This window comes from Oncorhynchus keta, chromosome 1, assembly GCF_023373465.1.
Source record: "Oncorhynchus keta strain PuntledgeMale-10-30-2019 chromosome 1, Oket_V2, whole genome shotgun sequence".
In the NCBI taxonomy this organism is placed as follows: domain Eukaryota; kingdom Metazoa; phylum Chordata; class Actinopteri; order Salmoniformes; family Salmonidae; genus Oncorhynchus; species Oncorhynchus keta.
The window spans coordinates 41175947-41196109 of NC_068421.1; the positions used below are offsets into that span (position 1 = coordinate 41175947).

A 20163-nucleotide genomic window follows, 5' to 3' on the forward strand; every position below is an offset into this window, starting at 1 on the left:
TGTGTGGCTCACCTAGGGGTCCAGCTGGCAGAATGGAGGCTATTACTCCATGTCTATGCAGGCATGGTGGTTACTAACCTTAGCACTGCAAGCACGGCAGTTTATAACAGGCCATGAAACGCACAGCACACTCAGTGTTAAGCTCACAAAAACAGCTGCTCTCGCCAGAGGAGTCACACTTTCTCTAAATGAAGACCCCAGGACTGTTCTTATTTGGAGCTCTAGGGATAAAATAAAATAGCCCAACAACATCATCTCCAGTACCCCAGATCTGAAGACAATTCCTTTTGTTATTCCACCACTTTGTTTGACTCCTCAGGGAATTTAAACCGTGTCACCAGCAGCCAGCCAGTCAGGCAATTTACATGTCGCTGAAGAAGAGTAGCCCCCTGCCTTTTTCTCAAATCTGCAGCAGGAGAAATCTCATGCAACTCTGACTGAGTCCTGTCAAAGTTTTTGGCCCCTTCCTTCTCCTCCTCCTATCTTGATAGTCCTGCCCCTCACCTTCCTAATATGGGGGCATCCCTTTGCCCTTGTCCAATCAGTGCTCTCGTTACGTCCCACCTAGAGATTTCCCCACTGAGGTTTCAGTGAAGGGACAGGCTGACTGGTAACAGGGTGATCAGGAATTAGTGAGTGAGAGTTTGACAGAGAACAGTGTGTGATTTCAGCTCATCAACCTGGTGAATCTCTCCCCTCTACCCAAGGAGGAAGCACACTGAGACAGTGGTATCAACCAGGTAGGATGAGTCTCAATCTCACTACAGTGGAATTGTCTGACATCTGACTCCTTATGGCTTCTTAGATCTGAGAGTTTGTGGACAGTTCATGTGGAAGAGGTGGATTGTTGCAGTGGGTAGGTGCCTGTGGTGCATGTATCTCAGGTTAGGATAGTGGCAGTGCTTTTTTAACCTCTGTGTTATGGCTGTTCAAATGTTTGTACATAGTGCAGAATGGAATCAAGATCACTGGTGGTAATATACCTAAGTATTGTTCATGTCATATCTTTTCATCTAGTTATCTGCATCGTTGTTGGAGAATGTCCTTTCCCCCCTTATTTTATAGAAAAGTTTGTCCAACTGTGCAAAGGGTTGTGCAGGATAGACCGCAGTCTGGAGACTGCACACCCTTAGGTATTGAGAACATAGCTATTGTTTGTTGGATAAGTGCACAGGCCATTTAGAAGGACAAATGCCACTTGTATTGTTGATAACATAGGGCTATGTCACCACACAATATGCTCAGCATGGTTGCTGCTGCCTGCTGCTGTTCCCGCGTGCATACTGATAGGTAGCAGCAGCGCGTGGTTGTTTCAAACACTTCGTCTTACTTTTACACACGGGCAACAGCTGCAACCTGCCGGTCACAGGATCTGAGTGTTGCTCCCCAGCCCAACAGCTTGGGATGCCATGGCAAGGTGGGTAGAATGGCAAACCCGCTATTGAGGGCAAGACCCACCCAGGGTTTAAGGCTAGGTTGGAATGACAATAACAGACATATAAGTATTGTGTAAAAGTATAAGCTGGCCTCCCAAGTGGCGCAGAGGTCTAAGGCACTGCATCGCAGTGCTAAAGACGTCATTACAGACCCGGGTTTGATCCTGGGCTGTGTCGCATCCGGCCGCGACCGGGAGACCCATGAGGTGGCGCACAATTTGCCCAGCGTCGTCCGTGTTAGAGGAGGGTTTGGCCGGCTGGGATGTTCGTGTCCCATCGTGCTCTAGCGACTCCTTGTGGCGGGCCGGGCACAGTGCATGCTGACTCCGGCTGCCAGCTGTACGGCATTTCCTCCGACACATTGGTGCAGCTGGCTTACGGATTAAGCGAGCACTGTGTCAAGAAGCAGTGCGGCTTGGTGGGGTCGTATTCCCAAAGCCCTCTCCTCCCTTTGATGGCATGTGCTGAATGTCTGTGTGTGTGATCCTCCTGCCATTCCTCTGAGGGGGGGGTCAAATGTGTTAATGGGTCACCAGCACCATCCATGGGGGTGGGAGGTACAATCTGCTCTGGAGTTAACATCACTGCACGGACCTGTTATGAATGTTGTCGATATTCTATGGTTAGTTGTTTATACTACTGCGTAGCGGAGGCTAATGCAGGCAGCTAACCCTCCCAAAATCACGTCTGAAATAGTTCCATAGTTTGTGGACAGTTCATGTGGAAGAGTTGGATTGTTGCAGTGGGTAGGTGCCTGTGGTGCTTTTGGGACTGTATGGGACCCTCTACAATGCTGTGGATTCAGCCAAGCCAGAGGGTTATAGATAAATCATAAGAAGGAATTTAATGGAAATATGAACATTTATGGGAGTTTTTATTTACTGGGAAAGTGTAGATATAAGTGTAGGTATAAGTGTAGGTATAAGTGTAGATATAAGTGTAGGTATAATATCACAGGAATCCTATCCTGTTTGTGCTGTAGGAGAGTGTGACAGAGTTAGTATGAACTAATGTGTATAGGATAGTTTCCTAGCGACAGGTTTCTTGAGCAGTGGGCGGGTCGGTAGTAGATGAGGAAGTAGTAGGGTCAAGAGGCGGTTGGGCGATTTGGAGGAAGCTGGGGAAACTCACAAGGAAACACAGTTTGACACAGGGAAACTGCTATGAAAATACACAGATAAAAGCTGAAATTAAGATGTATGCCAGTGCTTTGAATACACTATTCATCACCCACAGTGCTATATTTGACATTATAAACTTGGTGGTTCGAGCCCTAAATGCTGATTGGCTAATAGCCGTGGTATATCAAAGCGTATACCATGGGTGTGACGAAACATTTATTTTTACTGCTCTAATTACGTTGGTAACCAGTTTACAATAGCAAAAATGCACCTCAGAGGTTTGCGTTGTGCCTAAACACAGCCCTTAGCCGTGTTATATTGGCCATATGCCACACCCCCTTGGTCCTTATTGCTTAATTATCATGGGAGAAGGAAGGTTGTTTGTGTCTTGCCCTCCTTGTTGAGTATTTATCTCACAAAATATCCCAGTTTCCTGTTTACAAAGAGATATTTCCTGTCCGCTCCAGGGTGTGGCTGATTTTTCCATCTGAGCCTTCAAAGGACAATAAGATCCTCTCTATGTCTGAACTTCAGTTCCCATAGTTCTCTTCAAAGACATCTCTGGCTAAGACAATCGGATTTTCAGTTCCCTGTTACATGTTAGTTTCGTGTATTCAGGTTGTGCATTACCTGACTACAGACTCTGCTAATACTCTAATGTCTGACTTATGTTCAGGGAGCACATGATGCTTCAGGAATCCACGTTGGGTACTACTATGCCATACCTCTCACCAGAGTCATAGGACTGATTAACCTCCATGTTTAGACCAGACATGTATGTTTGTATGCAATGTATTCACAAGTCACACTGACACCGACACCGTATTTTGTCCTCATACTGACGTATTAACAGTCCAAGGCAACTGCCAGTGAAGAATAGAATATACCACGATTAATTATAGATGTGTCCTGTTTCATAAAGTTCCGTTTTTAAATAGGATATTGTATCTGAGATATATGTGCAGCGGTGAGAGAAAGCATGTGAACCCTTTGGAATGATCTGGTCTTCTGCATAAATTGGTCATCAAATTAGATCTGATCTTCGTCTAAGTCACAACAACAGACAAACGCAGTCTGCTTAAACTAATAACACACAAATGATTGTATTTTTCTTGTCTATATTGAATACATCGTTTAAACATTCACAGTGTAGGTTGGGAAAAGAACCCCTAGGCTAATGACTGCCCTATAAAAAACACTTACAAAATTTGACCTTGCTATTCACAAGAAGCATTGCCTGATGTGAACCATGCCTCGAACGAAAGAGATCTCAGAAGACCCAAGATTAAGAATAGTTGCCTTGCGTAAAGCTGGAAAGGGTTACAAATTACAAAAGTATCTTGATCTTGATCAGTCCAAAGTAAGATAAATTGTTCAGCACTGTTGTTCAGCACTGTTGCTACTCTCCCTAGGAGTGGCCATCCTGCAAAGATGACTTTAAGAGCACAGGGCAAAATGCTCAATGAGGTTAAGAAGAATCCTAGTGTCAGTTAAAGACTTACGGAAATCTCTGGAACATGCTAACATCTCTGTTGATGAGTCTACGATATGTAAAACACTAAACAAGAATGGGGTTCATGGGAGGACATCACTGAAGAAGCCATTGCTGTTCAAAAAAAACATTGCTGCACGTCTGAAGTTTGCAAAAGTGCACCTGGAAGTTCCACAGTACACCAACATCAAAACCTCATCCTAACTGTAAAGTATGGTGGAGGGAGCATCATGGTTTGGAGCTGTTTTGCTCCCTCAGGGCCTGGACAGCTTGCTATCATTGACGTAAAAAAATATTTCCAAGTGTATCAAGACATTTAGCAGGAGAATGTAAAGGCTATCTGTCCACCAACAGAAGTTGGGTGATGCAACAGGACAGCGACTCAAAACACAGAAGTAAATCAACAACAGAATGGCTTCAACAGAAGAAAATACGCCTTCAGTAATTCCTCCTGACCGTTGTGCAGCGCCCCCCCGGCGCTTGAGGGCGCCAGGCTGCCCTGCATCACGCAATCCTATCATCCATTACGCACACCTGCCTTCCCTCTTCACGTGCATCAGCGATATTGGACTCACCCGGACTCACTCATCACCTGTTATTACCTCCCCTATATTTGTCAGTTCCCCACGTCTGTTCCCCACTTCTGCATGGATTGTCTTTTGTTTGTGTTACCCGTTTACTGATGCTGTTCCTGTCTCGTTCCATGTCCGTTATTTATTCAATGTTTTTACTCCCCGTACCTGCTTCGTCTCTCCAGCGTCAACTCATGTGACAGACATGAAAACGTATAATTGTTTGTGTGTTATTAGTTTAAGCGGACTGTGTTTGTCTATTGCTGTGACTTAAATGAAGATCAGATCACATTTTATGACCAATATATATATATATAAGTCCAGGTAATTCCAAAGGGTTCACATACTTTGTCTTGCCACTGTGTGTACCTTATGGTATTCCAGTAGCACAGTGTAGTCCAACTGAACAGTTTAAAGCAGGAGTAGGTAATAATTTTGTCTCGAGGGCAACATTTGAAAAATCAGCGACGGGCCGCACAGATTTATTTCTTCACCGATGTGTTCGTCAAAGCAATTTGCGGGCCAGAAAAAGGTCTAAAGTCTCAAACATTTCTGGGGATGCCAGCTATGCAGAGTAGGGCTTCCCCTTCATTGGCCTGATAAACAGGGAATTGACAACATCCAGTAGTTAACGGTCGTGGAGTTTAACGTGGGTTTGTTTTGGACACAGTTGAGGGAATACATTTTTTCTTCTTCTTTTTTTTTTTTCCATCACCACAACTCAAGTTGGCATAGGTCCCCTCTAGTGGAAGTAGTCCATCTTCATGGGAAAGTAGAGATCAATACCTGACGAAAACAGATGGGGGCATTTGGGAACACTTAAATCTATGTGTAGCAATTTTAGGAGGTCTCTTCATGAATCATACAGTGCCCCGGCATTGAAGTGTTTGAATAAATTGTTCCTCCAAATCCAATAGCTTTAGACTAACTTTATCCCTGGTTGTACACACACTAACCACTTTTTCTCTGTAAATCGTGATGCTATTTGGTTGATACATTTGCACTTCAACTTATTACAGGAATAGTATTGATTAATAGTGTACACAAAGGGTCCTTCCTCTTCATCCTGGGTCTCATGACATTCATTGAAATAGCACCAATCAGGTTAGCTTTCTCCACACAGAAGGTCTGTAGCTGCTCTGTGTGTGTCTTAATACTACATACTATGGCTGTACATATGGGGTAACTGGTGGTAGACTGTCAATGTGATGGTTACTGTAGATGACTCTCGAATGTTTTCAGTCCAAGTGAAATTGATTTTCTTCACACTTCTGAGGACTCTCTTTTAGTTGCCTAGTTGCTAACCCAATTACTGTAACTTTCGAAATGATGGAGAAAAACAAAAACAAATGATCCTCTTTTATTAGTATTTGGACATGGTGTCTAGATGACTAGCCAAATCAGTGTCCAAAGTAACTGACCTGGAAGCCCCTAGGACTCAACTACTGCAAAATATACACAGAGCAAACGAGACACACAGCGCTTCCTATCAGAGCTATGTTTACTATATGTGGGGATATTTAAATATTCATTAGGTGAATATATTAGGCCCATTTCCTACTACATAGTACACGCACACTGTGTATTTGTTGGAACTCTGTGAGTGAAACAGTCTGGTCTCCACTGCTGAAAGCATCTCCCTGAGACCTCTCTAGATCTGCCTGTTCCCTTTGCTTGTCGTCCTTGAGCAATATTCTTCTTCAGAGAGACAATTCCAGTATCAAACACTATGATGGAAAAGGGTAACAGCCTTATTATTGAAATGTCCAGTGCTCATGAAGCATACTACCCAAGGCGGTTGTTGCTGCTTTCACAACGTTTAGCCATCTTGTACAAGAGCACTCTGAATGTCTCATTTGTTCTCGTGACCGGCTGAGACACCCGACACTCTGACACCACACATAGAGGCATGAGAAATATGCCGACACTGAATACTGGATCCCCCTTGACAAACACGCACACACGCATAAACACACACGCCAAAGCTGATCAAAAAGCCATCACATGAAACCAAAAGGGTGGGACATGCATGACATTGCTGGGGACCACACCGTATAATGGGAAAAATGTCAAGTGCCTCCTACCTATAAGTAGAAGGGTATTGAGGGGATAGGGTGGTGCAGGGATATGCAAAACCGTGGAAATAATTCCAAGAGTGCCATAGCAATGCACCGCAGTCTGAGAGGCCGGTCACTAAACCAAATGGTTGGAAATCATCGAGCATGCCGCAAGCTAAAACATATCTAATAGAGAACGTATCATCTTGAATCCATGTGGGGTATCCATGTATCCATGACATTATGTCGTGCCAATGTAGAAGTGGGTTCAAAGCAGACAAAGTAAAGCCACTGATGTCTACGAAGTGATGTAGTCTGGTTGAGATCTCTGATCTGTTCCCTGTCAGTGCCTCACACGCCAACATTGACCCAATCTCCTTCTGTCTGCAGACTCTGACAGAGAATTGGAAGAAAGTCATGTATTTACGCAGGCCAGAGACCCAGCCGTGAGTAGCCACTATCTGGCTTTCACTTGTTCCGGAGATGCTATGTACCATATATGAAGTGGTGTCCTGCAGTGCTGCTTACTGACCTGTTGAACTTGGTATCTCCTCTACTGAGCCAGGTGAAGGACAAAAGGTGGTCTCCCCCTTCGGACAGGCCTCCCACCGCCCCCCACGCCAACCCTCACCACAGTGCCTCCCCAGAGGACCAGGAGAGTCCAGAGAGAGTGGTGAGTGGAGACTGTTTGGATACCCTAACACACTCAAGCCAGGGAAGGATAGGAAATGGTGAACTTTAATGTCCCCGAGGGGAAATCTGTCTCAGACACACAGTACTGATGTATACACAAAATAGTCACTGTACATTACACACTCAACATAATAGATGCATTGGATGTTACCCCTGTCATGCACATTGTACACTTCACATATAGCCACATACATAATACATATTGCACATTTCCCTTACATTCTGTCAGTGGCGTACTAATCCGGCTCACTTTATGATAGACATGGGAATGAAGGAGAGCTTAGACCTGTTCAGCTTACATGTAGGACCCCATAACGTCTGAGGGGAGGAGCTGACACTCGGAATTAAGTACATGGGAGGGGTCTAAATATAAATTAGGAAAGCAAACAATACACTGTGTGTTTATGGACATGCACTCGCTGGCGTATAATATGTTCACGTCACTCGTAAAAAATGTAAAGGTTTAAGCATTTCAGAATTGACAACGGTATTATGCATTATAATAATGTTTATGACATATCCTCTAGTCCCCAACACCTGGTGTGCTAACACAAGATGTCAATTGTTGTTGCCACTGTGCCCTGCCACCTACTGTATGAAAACAGTGGGATCTCTGCAGAGCTTGGCCTAATGAATGGTTGTTTAGGTTGAGAGAAGCGACCGGGAGAGAGAATGACTTCAGCAGGTTTTGACTGTGTCATTGTACTTCAGTCAGTGAGGTTGGGGTCAGCGCTGCAGCTAACACAACGCTTATAGAGTATGTCCAAGCCCATGTGATCAGAGAAATAATGTCTCTAATCTCATAATGAGTGTGGCTATAATGAAGGTATTCTGTCAATCCCCAATAGGTATTTTCTCTCCATATCACATAGTTTTCATAGGCTAATTTAATTGGTACACACACACACACACACACACACACACACACACACACACACACACACACACACACACACACACACACACACACACACACACACACACACACACACACACACACACACACACACACACACACACACACACACACACACACACACACAAGCTCATTGGGGCTCAATCCCCTATGCTTACCTGCCAAATACTTTTATCCAAAGGACTTACAGTTAACACACAATAACCTATATTGTGTGTGGCCCATGCTGGATTTGAACCCATGACGGAACTATTATCATTACTATCACGGTCCAATCAACTGAGCCATCAACACAGATACAATGCTTCCTTCCTTTTAGGTTCAGAAAGAGAAACTGCATGCAGAGCTGAAGCAGGTGCTGAGTCTGAAGAGAAGCCACCTGAAAGAGACGTCTCATTTGGCCCAAGCAGAGATGGATTCTTCAACAGACGCCCAAGCAGTGGTAAAGAGCCAAGAAAAAACTAGTACACATGAAACAGTAACCACGTTGTTTGGTGATATCACTGTCGATTTTTACACATGCCTAGAAAACACTCCGAATCGCGTGCTATTCTAAGGTTTACGATTGAAGACAAGAGACTTGTGAGGAAACCCTCTCCTCTGGTGTGTCTTTACAGGAGGAGGCTGCATCTGAGGTGGTGGAGGTTGTGCTGGAGACAGAGGCTGAGGCTGGAGCCAGCGGCTACAGTGTCACAGGTGGTGGGGAGCGAGGCCTCTTCATTAAGGACGTCCTTAAAGACTCCACTGCAGCAAAGCATCTAAGCCTCCAGCAAGGTAACTGGACGGGGAGATTAGAGTTGCATGAATATAAAGCTATGAGACACAGCTGAGGTAAATTAGTTGTGGACTAGTTTAATAGATAGAAATAGAAATGAGAAGGTCAAACAGTAAGCTATTAAAACATATCATTCATTCCATACTAGAAATAACTGAAAATGATGAAACCATCTTGTTTCTCCCCATCAGCATCCCTTTCGTGTGTCACTTCCATTAAGTGTATTGTGTAATTTATTGTAAGTAATGTCATTGATCAATCACCTTGTTTTGACGTGCAAACTGTACATTATCTTGTGCAAATTAAACGGAAACATCCAAAAATGCCATGCCCTTTCATATCCTCCCTTTGATTGTCAAAAGCAAACCACAACTATGAGACTTCAATATTTCCCCCAGTTCCCTTTATCTCATATTCACTTTTGTCTGGTTGATTGGTGTCCTTGCAGGAGATCAGTTGCTCAGTGCAAGAGTCTACTTTGACAATGTGAAGTATGAGGATGCCCTGAAGATCTTGCAGTGTGCAGAGCCTTATAAAGTCTCCTTTTTCCTGAAGAGGACCATCACCGGCGCTGATGTCACCATGCACCCTGGCACCACCAGCTTGGAACTGAAAGGACCCAAAACCAAGATGCAGAAAATGGTACGGCTATGATCGTATTTGTAATTGCCATTTTGATAATGAGATATACAACTGGGTATTCCAGATTCATCAGCTTCATGTCCACCTAACTGATACTTGCATCTCTGTTGCAGAGTGTCAAGAGCATCAAACCTTTCAAAGCAAAGAAAAAGAAGGGAGGACGTTTTGGATTGAAAAGGCTGAAGGAAAACAAGAAAGGGAGCACTGGAGCAGAGTTAGAGATGGATGGATCCCCTTCCAAGGTGGAGCTCAACCCCATTGACGTGGAGTTTGCCTTCCCCAAGTTCAAGCTGGGGAAGGATGGGAAGGCAGAGGGAGCTGAGCAGCATGGAGGAGTGGGCGCCACTGGCAGGAAGAAGAGGACGATAACGTGTTCCAGGATGAACGCAAATGGTGCTGAGGTGGCTACAGGAGAAGTTGACATAACAGAACCAGCGGGACAGGCTGACGTCTCCCTGCCAGTCGTGCCTGGAGCTAAGGTCAAAGTCAAAGGAAAGGGCCACAGGTTCGGAATTCATTTCCCTAAAACAAAAAAGACTAAATCGGACACTGCCTTGTCTGGAGGGTCCCTGGACCTGAAACCTCCTGGTGTCAAGTTCACACCACCCTCAGTGGAATTCAGTTTGCCATCTGGAAACAAGGACGTTGACCTACAGAAACGAGAAGTGAAAGTCAAGGAGGGGTCAAAATTGATGCACAGAGAGGTAGAGCTTTCACTAGGACTCCCCTCCGCCTGTCACTCTGATGAAATTGATGGTGAGATAAAAGCAAAAGGTTTAGCTGAAGGAGTTGAAGGGTCAACAGCCCTATCTGGCATTAAAATGCCAGTTATTGACATCTCTGCACCCAACATAGATCTGCAGCTGGACACCCGGCGTACAGTGCCAGACGAGATAGAGGGACCCTTTTTTAAAGGGCCAAATATATCCATGCCCAAAACTGACATCGCATTACCAAAGATTGGATCGTCTAACATGGATATTGAAGGTCCAGAAAAGGGTGGAAAAACTTGCCTGCCAATTGTTGACATTTCACTGCCAAAGATGATACCAGCAGAAGCAAACGTTGATGTGGAAGGACACATTGGAAAAGGAGGCAAGTTCAAAACGCCAACTTTCGATGTTTCTCTTCCAAAATTCAAGTCTCCAGAGGAGCATACGAATATAGAGGGGCCTGAAGTCAAAGGGGAGTTCAACATGCCAAAAGTTGACCTCTTACGCCCAAAAGGCAAAGCAGAGGGAGAGGTGGACATTGAAGGATACTTAGGAAAAGGAGGTCAATTTCAGATGCCCACATTTGACATTTCTCTACCAAAAATGAAGTCATCAGAGAGAGAAAGGAATGTAGAAGGACCTGAAGTGAAGGGTGGCAAAATGAAAATGCCCTGTATTGACATATCTCTCCCTGAAGGAAAAACAGAGGGGAATATTAACATTGAGGGACATTCTGGAAAAGGAGGCAAGTTCAAAATGCCCTCATGTGACATTTCCCCTCCTAAAATGAAGGGTGATGCCAGTTTAGAGGGACCAGAATTGAAAGGGGGAAAGTTTGAAATGCCCCCACTTGATATTTCCCTTGCCAAAGGAAAAACAGAGGGTGAAGTCAACATTGATGCAAATGTAGGAAAAGAAGGAAAGTTCTCTCTTCCAAAAATAAGGTTACCAAAGGGTGACATGAAAATAGAAGGATCTGATGTGAAAGGCATCACATTTCATATGCCCACTGTAGATTGTTCACTTCCAACAGGAACAACAGAAGGTGACATGAGCGTCGAAGGAGATGCATCTAAAGGAGGAAAGTCTCACAAGCCTTCATTTGATATTTCTGCTCCAAGAGTAAAGTTACCAGAGGGTAAAGCCAAAGTAGAAGGACCTGAAATTAAAGGTGGAAAGGTTGAGATGCCAAAAATGGATGTTTCCCTTCCAAAAGGCAACACAGCAGGAGAAGTTAACATTGAAGGCCATGTCAGTAAAGGGGGCAAGTTTAAGATGCCCACATTCGGCATTTCTTTCCCGAAATTGAAGTCACCAGAGGGTAAGGTCAACACAGAGGGACCTGAAGTCAAAGGAGGGAAGTTTAAAATGCCTACAATTGGCATTTCACTACCAAAAGGAAAATCGGAAGGTGACATCAATGTTGAAGGAGGTTCTGAAGCAGGAGGCAAATTTCATATGCCCACATGTGACATTTCTCTTCCAGAAATGAAGTCACCCGATGCAGATACCAGTTTAGAAGGACCAGAAGTCAAAGGAGGGAAGTGTCACATGCCAACAATTGACCTTTCCCTTCCCAAGGGAAAGGGAGCAATTGACACTGAAGGACATTCTGGAAAAGGAGGCAAGTTCCAAATGCCAGCATTCGATATATCACTTCCAAAAATGAAGACACCAGATGGTGAAGTCAGCCTAGAAGTCCCTGAAGTCAAAGGGGTGAACATTAATATGCCAACGATGAACATTTCTCTTCCAAAAGGAAAAATGGAAGGTGAAGCTAAGGGACATGCAAGCAAAGGGGGAAAACTTCACATGCCCTCAATTGACATTTCCCTTCCAAAAATGAAGTTGCCTGAAGGTGAAGTCAAAGTAGAAGGCCCCGAAGCCAAAGGTGGAAACATTGAAATGCCATCGACTGATATTTCACTTCCCAAAGGAAAGATGGAGGGGGGAATTGACATTGAAGGACATTCTGGAAAAGGAGGAAGATTTCATATGCCTACATTTGATGTTTCCCTTCCAAAAATGAAGTCACTAGAACCAGATGTCAGTTTAGCAGGACCGGACGCTAAAGGAGGGAAGTTTCATATGCCAACAATGGACTTTTCCCTTCCCAAGGAAAAGGGTGAGATTGACACTCAAGGACATTCTGGAAAAGGAGGCAAGTTCCAAATGCCAGCATTGGATATATCACATCCAAAAATGAAGACACCAGAAGGAGAAGTCAGCCTAGAAGGCCCTGATGTGAAAGGTGGAAAGTTTAAAATGCCAAAGATTGATATTTCACTTCCAAAAGGAAAAACAGAAGGGGGAATCGACATTGAAGGACATTTGGGGGGAAAAGGAAAGTTTCACATGCCCACATGCGACATGTCTTTGCCAAAAATGAAGTCAAATGATGGTGACATGAAATTAGAGGGGCCAGAAGTGAAAGGTAGTAAAATACATATGCCTAAAATTGACAATTCTCTTCCAAAGGGGAAGGCAGAATGTGATATTCAGGTTGACGGGCATGGTGGTAAAGGCGGAAAGTTCCAGATGCCCTCAATTGACATTTCTCTTCCAAAAATGAAGTTGCTCGAGGGTGAAGTCAAAGTAGAAGGCCCTGAAGCCAAAGATGGAAAGTTTGAAATTCCAACAATTGATATTTCACTCCAAAAGGGAAAAGCAGAGGGAGAAATTGACATGGAAGGACATTCTGGAAAAGGAGGAAAGTTTCATATGCCAAAGTTTGATGTATCGCTACCAAAAATGAAGCTCCCAGAGGGTGACATCAAACTAGATGGACCAGAAGGGAAAGGCAACAAAATACAGTTACCTAACATTGACATTTCTCTTCCTAAAGGGAAAACTGAAGGAGATATTGAGGTTGAGGGGCATGGTGGCAAAGGGGGCAAGTTTCACATGCCCTCAATTGACATTTCCCTTCCAAAAATGAAGTTGCCTGAAGGTGAAGTCAAAGTAGAAGGCCCCGAAGCCAAAGGTGGAAACATTGAAATGCCACCGATTGATATTTCACTTCCCAAAGGAAAGATGGAGGGGGGAATTGATATTGAAGTTCATTCTGGAAAAGGAGGAAGATTTCATATGCCTACAGTTGACGTTTCCCTTCCAAAAATGAAGTCACTAGAACCAGATGTCAGTTTAGAAGGACCGGACGTCAAAGGAGGGAAGTTTGAAATGCCAAAGATTGATATTTTACTTCCAAAAGGAAAAACAGAGGGAGAAACTGACATTGAAGAACATTCTGGAAGTGGAGGAAAGTTTCATATGACCTCATTTGATGTGTCACTACCAAAGATGAAGCACCCAGTGGGTGATGTCAAAGAAGGCCTTGAAGTCAAAGGGGGGAAGTTTAAAATGCCCAAAATTGAAGCAGAGGTTAGGAGTGGAGTCAAGTTACCAACTGTTAAACTGCCAACAGTAGACGTATCTGCACCAAAGGTTGACTTAGACTCTGGGCTGTCAAAATCTGAAGGAGATGATAGGGAAGAGACGGAGCTACAAAAAGCAGAGGGTGAAAGGCCATCCTCTGGGTCAAGTTCTGACATGCCAGATATCTCTCTCAAAATGCCAAGATTTTCTCTCCCTAAATTTGGTGGAAAGTCTAGTGGAGATGTAAACCTAGAAGGATATGGCACAGAGGATGATATTGATATTAGCCCCCCACGAACGGATGGTGAGGGCAGACCAGCATCAGCAGAAATACGCGGAGAGGGAAAAATAGAAGGTAAACTAAAGAAGCCCAAAATGAAAATGCCAATGTTTGGAATATCTAAGAAAGATGTATCAATAGCCAGCCCTGATGTGGAAATCAAGACACAAAAAGGGAAAGTGGACATTCCAAAGCCAGGAATCAGTGTAGAACATCCAGAGGACAAAGCAAATAGAAAATATAGACTAAAATTCCCAAAGTTTAAGAAGTCATCTCCTAAAGGTAAACTACCAGAGGGAGAAATAGATGTCTCAATGGATAGTGGAATGGAAGGGAAAGGTGGCATTCATGCACCCGATGATACAAACAAAATGCCAAAGTTCTCCATGCCAGGGTTTGGCTCACAGGAGATAGACTTTGACAGTAGTGGACCCAATGCTGAACTAGATGTCACAGGAAAGGTAAAAATACCATCAGTGGAGATATCCCTGCCAGCTGCCAAGAAATCTGAGCAAGAAGTGTTACTCCCAAAGGCTGAGGTGGATGTGTCTGAGGCTGACATCAGAGGTTATGAAGGAAACCTGAAAATCCCTGAAATGCCAACTATTGATGTATCAGCACCCCAAATTGACCTTGATGTAACTCTGCCTAAAATCAAGCATGAAACAAAAATTGAGGGGGGTGGAGGCAAATTTAAGATGCCAAACATCAAAATGCCTGATATAGATTTATCACTTCCTAAAGAAAAAACTGGGAACATTGATGCATCCAAGGTTGAAATTGAGGGAAGGGGTGGAAAATTCAAGATGCCTGTCATTAAAATGCCAAAGGTTGACATATCACTTCCAATAGGAAGACATAGAGCAATGGATGTATCCACAGTGGAAATTGAAGGAGAAGGTGTAAAATTCAAGATGCCACATATGGAAATGCCAAATGTTGATATATCACTTACCAAAGGAAAAAGTGGAGGGATTGAAGGGCCAGAGATGGAAATTGAAGGAGGGGGCGGAAATGTCAAAATGCCACATATGAAAATGCCTGTGGTAGACTTATCACTTCCAAAGGGAAAGTATGGAGACATAAGTGCACCAGAAATGGAAATGGAAGGAGGAGGAAAATTGAAGATGCCACATATGAAAATACCAACGGTCGACTTATCACTTCCGAAGGGAAAGTCTGGAGACAAAAGTGCACCAGAAATTGAAATGGAAGGAGGAAGAGGAACATTCAAGATGCCACATATAAAAATGCCAAATATTGATGTATCACTTCCCAAGGGAAAAAGTGGAGAGATTGAAGGACCAGAGGTGGAAATTGAAGGAGAGGGTGGAAAATCCAAGATGCCACATATGAAAATGCCAAATGTTGATATATCAATTCCAAAAGGAAAAAGTGGAGAGGTTAAAGGACCAGAGGTGGAAATGGATGGAGATGGTGGAAAATTCAAGATGCCACATATGAAAATGCCAAATGTTGATATATCACTTTCAAGAGGAGAAACTGGAGAGATTGAAGCACCAGAGATGGAAATTCAGTCAGAGGGAGGAAAGTTCAAATTGCCAAAGGTAGATATATCACTTCCGAAAGGAAAGTATGGAGAAATTAGAGCACCAGAAATGGAAGTCAAAGGAGGAAATTTCAAGATGCCACATATGAAAATGCCAAATATTGCCATATCACTTCCAAAAGGAAAAAGTGGAGATGTTAATGCACCTGAATTGGAAATGGATGGTGAGGGTGGAAGATATAAGATGCCAGAAATCAAACTGTCAAATATAGATATTACAATGCCAAAGGGAAATTCTGGTGACATTGATGCTGAAATCAAACAGCCCAACGCTGAGGCAGAAGGAAAGATAAAAATGCCTTTGATTGGTTTACCAAAGTTTACAACTCCCGACCTTGATTTGGACATGAATGTTGGAAACCCCAACCATGGAGCTGAGGTTCATGGGAAAAGTTCAGACAAAACTGGTTCACATTCTGAGGGAGACCATAAGACGAAAATCAAAATGCCAACAATAGACATAGAGTGCCCAAAAGGAGATCTGGAGCTGGATATAGGCTTCCATAAAGCTGAGGGAAAGAAGGACAGAAAAATAATAGAGTTGCCTGACTTAGACCTTAAAACTTCTGGTACCAAAGGTAAGGGGCCAAAAGTCAAAAGCACCAAATTCAAAATTGGATTGCCAAAAATGAAGAACACTGGAGATCAATCATTAGATGCAACCACAAAGAAGACTGGAAAAGAGAATGAAGGGGCCAGTGGTAGATTTATGATTAAGAAGACAAAGCATGGCAAAGGTGCAGATGTGGCGGCAGATGCGAAGGCAGTTGGTTCTGTGTTGCCAAACATCTCCCTCCCAGATGTGGGCTTCTCAGTATCCAAAGGAGCCAGCCAAGAGGATGAAGGTCATGGTCCAGAGATGAGTGCTAAATTGCCAAAATTCAAACTCCCTAATGTGGAGATCTCAGGTCCTTCAATGACTGGCCAAGGAGTAGCACAAATCAACAGCGGACAACAAGAAAACAAAGATGGTATCAAGTTTCAAATGCCAAAGGTTACTCTACCGTCTGGGGGGCTGAAGAGCAAACAAGGCTCTGCCGAGCCCATTGGCACAGATGCCGGCACAGAGAATGGATTCACATTACCTAATCTTGGAATCAAAGTCCTCAAAATACCAGATATAGACTTTGATATTGGAGCATCTCAAGCTGAGGACCACGGGGCAGATACAAGTACAAGACAAAAAATCAAAATACCCAAGTTCGGGGTGGCTTTACCTGCTATGTCTTCACCTGAAGCTAGAGTACATTTGAAGGACCCAGAGGTTGAGTATGAAGGACCTAAAATGCCCAAAGTTAAAAAAGCTGTATTTGTTTTGGTGAATCCCCAAACAGACCACTCCACTATGTCCACTATGTGTGAAGCAAGTGTCGAGTCTGGAGAGGCTAAAATCAGAATGCCAAAGATCAAAATGAAGCCATCGTTTGGAAAGTCAGGATCCAAGGAAAAGAGTGTTGCTTTGAGCATTGAAGGAGACGTGGATAGAGATGACAAGTCAAAGGGAGCAAAGCAAAAGATTCCCAAAGTCACCTTCTCTCCAGGCAAAACAGGTTCATTTGATGTAACCCTAAAAGGTGAGGAGGGGTCTAGTTCCAGCCTCAATGGTGAGAAGGTTTCAACATTCCAGAACGGATCCAAGGAGGATAAAGCTAAGTTTGTGAAGCTCAAGCTTCCAAAGATAGAGTTCTCCTCGCCATACTCAAAAATAGGCAGTGGAGAAGAGGACCTTGAAATGAGTGCTAAGCTTGTCAAGGATTCCTCAGGAACTGACGGAGAAACCAAGAGGAAGAAAGTGAAATCAGGCAAAATGTCCTTCCCGGGATTTAAGAAGAAGACATCAAAAGGAGAGGAGGAAACTCAAGACAGTGTGGTGTCCTCATCCGCCAGGACGGAAATGCTAGATCAGGATAGTTCAGAATCAACAACGGCCATGGTCTCCATTGGCATTGTTCCAGGGAAGTCTAGGGGGCAGGCAGAGGCTGAGAGCAACAAGAAGGAGCTGGAAGGAAAGCAGTCAACCTGGTTCAAGGCCCCAAAATTCAACCTGAAACCCAACTCAACAGGAATTCTCCTCATTACACCAGAAGGTTCTCCCCAGGGCAGCAGATCCTCGCTCCAATGCCAGGGTGTAGATGAAACTGCAGGTACCTTCCGGCTCCAGATGCCAAGCACGGGGTTCTCCACGCAGGAGGTGTCTGAGGAGAATGTTACCACAACAAAGGAGGGAACCGTAACTGTGGTAACAAAGACGACAAAAAATACGGTAACCGAGTCCAGAACTGGTCAAACCCACACATCGCTATCCCATTGTAATCACTGAAGAGATGTGAGAGTAATATATTTTCCCTCTGTCCTGATGTGACGACTGTTTTTTGTAAATGTTCCTCCATGTTTTCTTTCTATTTCAGTCTTTATCGTCTTTGATCATTTGAGTGGTTTAAATCTGAATGTCAATTCATTATGTATTGTTGTTGATATTTTTTTTAATGCAAAAATACCACACATTTTCATTTCCCAAAGGAAATGTCTATTTCCAACGCCTTCCCATTTGATATACCAACATTTACTTGATGATTGTAGAATTAGACTGACAAAGAACACAAACCAATTTACCAAAAGCAATTTGTATGTAAATACGTTGACATGTTGCCTGCTTACTTAATGAAATATGTAATTATTTTCATATTACCGATGATTGGAATAGTATTAAGGATAGTAGTGATTTGTGTTAATGTAACTGAGGCTTGAGGATGGTGTGAGATTTGTGGTTTAATCATTTACTTACTTCAGCTTGTTTTTTCTTTTTGATATATGAAGATTGTTTGTAATTATACCATACATTGAAATGTAAGCTATAAAGGCTTCTACAATGCAATCCATTTCAACACTCTCTATGAGAATCAAGCTAAGTAGACAAAACCTAAAAGAATAGGAAACTATCATCTGATATTAAGCCATGGTTTAAAGAAACAGATTGAAATATTTAAAAATGAATGCAAAACCTCTTGGACAAAACAATGTCTCAATGTCTCCATTTTCCTTTTTGGTGAGTTAGAAAGTAGGAATTCAATGTGTGTGCTCTACTGCATGGGAAGAGTCCCAGCAATCATCTGTCAAACAAGTTTACAAAGTTTTCCTTAACCAGATTTAACGCCTGTTGGAGCTGAAAATTTGAAATAACCATCTAGAATGGTGCATGACAAGGAGAGAACATGTACATGACCAGATAACACAGTTTAACAGTGTTTATACGTATAGAGAGATTTTTTTACAAATACCTTTGTGCTTATGATTTCAGTGCTTATGGTTTCACAATAAGCAGTTTTCAAAGCAAAGTGTTATCAAAGTGGCATTATCAATAATGTTGTTAAGAGATCATATTATTAATAAACCTAATATAAAAATGTAAAAAAGTTGTATCGTCTTCCAAATGATTCTCTTTCTAGGCGAACAGCACCCTCTCCTGTCAAATACAGCAGACATTTCAAACATACTTCCTCGCCTTATCACAACATAGTCGTGGGCCTTTTATCAATTCCAATTGTCCTGCATCCTCTCTCCTCTGTCCCCTTCTCGCCTCCTTTTGAAAAAGGTCAAAGTTATTTGAGGAGAGTCGGCGAGGAGAGTAAACATGGATGGAAATGTGCTTTTGCGTGAAATAGACGTAACATAGTAAACGTAAATCCGGGACACTTAAATTAGTACCGAATACAGGTAAGGTCTACACCTGTATTCACTGAAGTAGCGTGCTCCGGCTATCTTGTGTGTGATGTCATGCAGCAGCATCATGCTGTGGGGATGTTTTTCAGCGGCAGGGACTGGGAGACTAGTCAGGATCGAGGGAAAGATGAATGGAGCAAAGTACAGAGAGATCCTTGATGGAAACCTGCTCCAGAGCGCTCAGGACCTCAGACTGGGGCAAATGTTCACCTTCCAACAGGACAACAACCCTAAGCACACAGCCAATACAACGCGGGAGTGGTTTCGGGACAAGTCTCTGAATGTCCTTGAGTGGCCCAGCAAGAGCCTGGACTTGAACCCGATCTAAAATCTCTGAAGAGAACTGAAAATAGCTGTGTAGCAACGCTCCCCATCCAACCTGACAAAGCTTGAGAGGATCTGCATAGAAGAATGGAAGAAACTTCCCAAATACAGGTGTGCCAAGCTTGTAGCGTCATACCCAAGAAGTCTCGAGGCTGTTATCGCTGCCAAATGTGTTTCAACAAAGTACTGAGTAAAGGGTCTGAATACTTATATAAACGTGATATATTATTTAAAAAATAAATAAACAAACATTTCTAAAAACACTTTTTGCTTTGTCATTGTGGGTTATTGTGTGTAGTTGATGAGGGGAAAAAACAATTTAATACATTTTAGAATAAGACTCTAACCTAACCTACTACCATACCCCATATCAAAGGCACTTAAATATTTTGTCTTGCCCATTCATCCTCTGTATGGCACACTGTTAAGAGAATTATGTTCTCAATGTTCATAAACTGAACTTCAATTAAACTACTC

General features: G+C 43.2%; 1 protein-coding gene across 2 annotated transcripts; it reads left to right on the forward strand.

Annotated features, from left to right (window-relative positions):
* Positions 1 to 595: 595 nt before the first annotated feature.
* Positions 596 to 19938, forward strand: prx (periaxin). 2 transcript variants are annotated; one of them, XM_052525210.1, is made up of 7 exons: positions 596 to 740; positions 7069 to 7124; positions 7244 to 7351; positions 8607 to 8729; positions 8905 to 9061; positions 9511 to 9704; positions 9818 to 19938. In XM_052525210.1, the coding sequence occupies exons 4-7, from the start codon at positions 8700 to 8702 to the stop codon at positions 17960 to 17962; spliced, it is 8526 nt and encodes a 2841-aa protein (XP_052381170.1). In that variant the 5' UTR covers positions 596 to 740; positions 7069 to 7124; positions 7244 to 7351; positions 8607 to 8699; the 3' UTR covers positions 17963 to 19938. The 2 variants fall into 2 exon arrangements, with proteins under 2 accessions (XP_052381170.1, XP_035628386.1); XM_035772493.2 differs by lacking the exon at positions 9818 to 19938 and having other exon boundaries at positions 9511 to 9716.
* The last annotated feature ends 225 nt before the right edge of the window (positions 19939 to 20163 follow it).

Coding starts and splice junctions, on each gene's coding strand:
- prx (XM_052525210.1), top strand. CDS start 8,700: ATGGATTCTTCAACAGACGCCCAAGCAGTG. Junction 9,062..9,510: donor GCATCTAAGCCTCCAGCAAG/GTAACTGGACGG, acceptor GTGTCCTTGCAG/GAGATCAGTTGCTCAGTGCA. Junction 9,705..9,817: donor AAACCAAGATGCAGAAAATG/GTACGGCTATGA, acceptor TCTCTGTTGCAG/AGTGTCAAGAGCATCAAACC.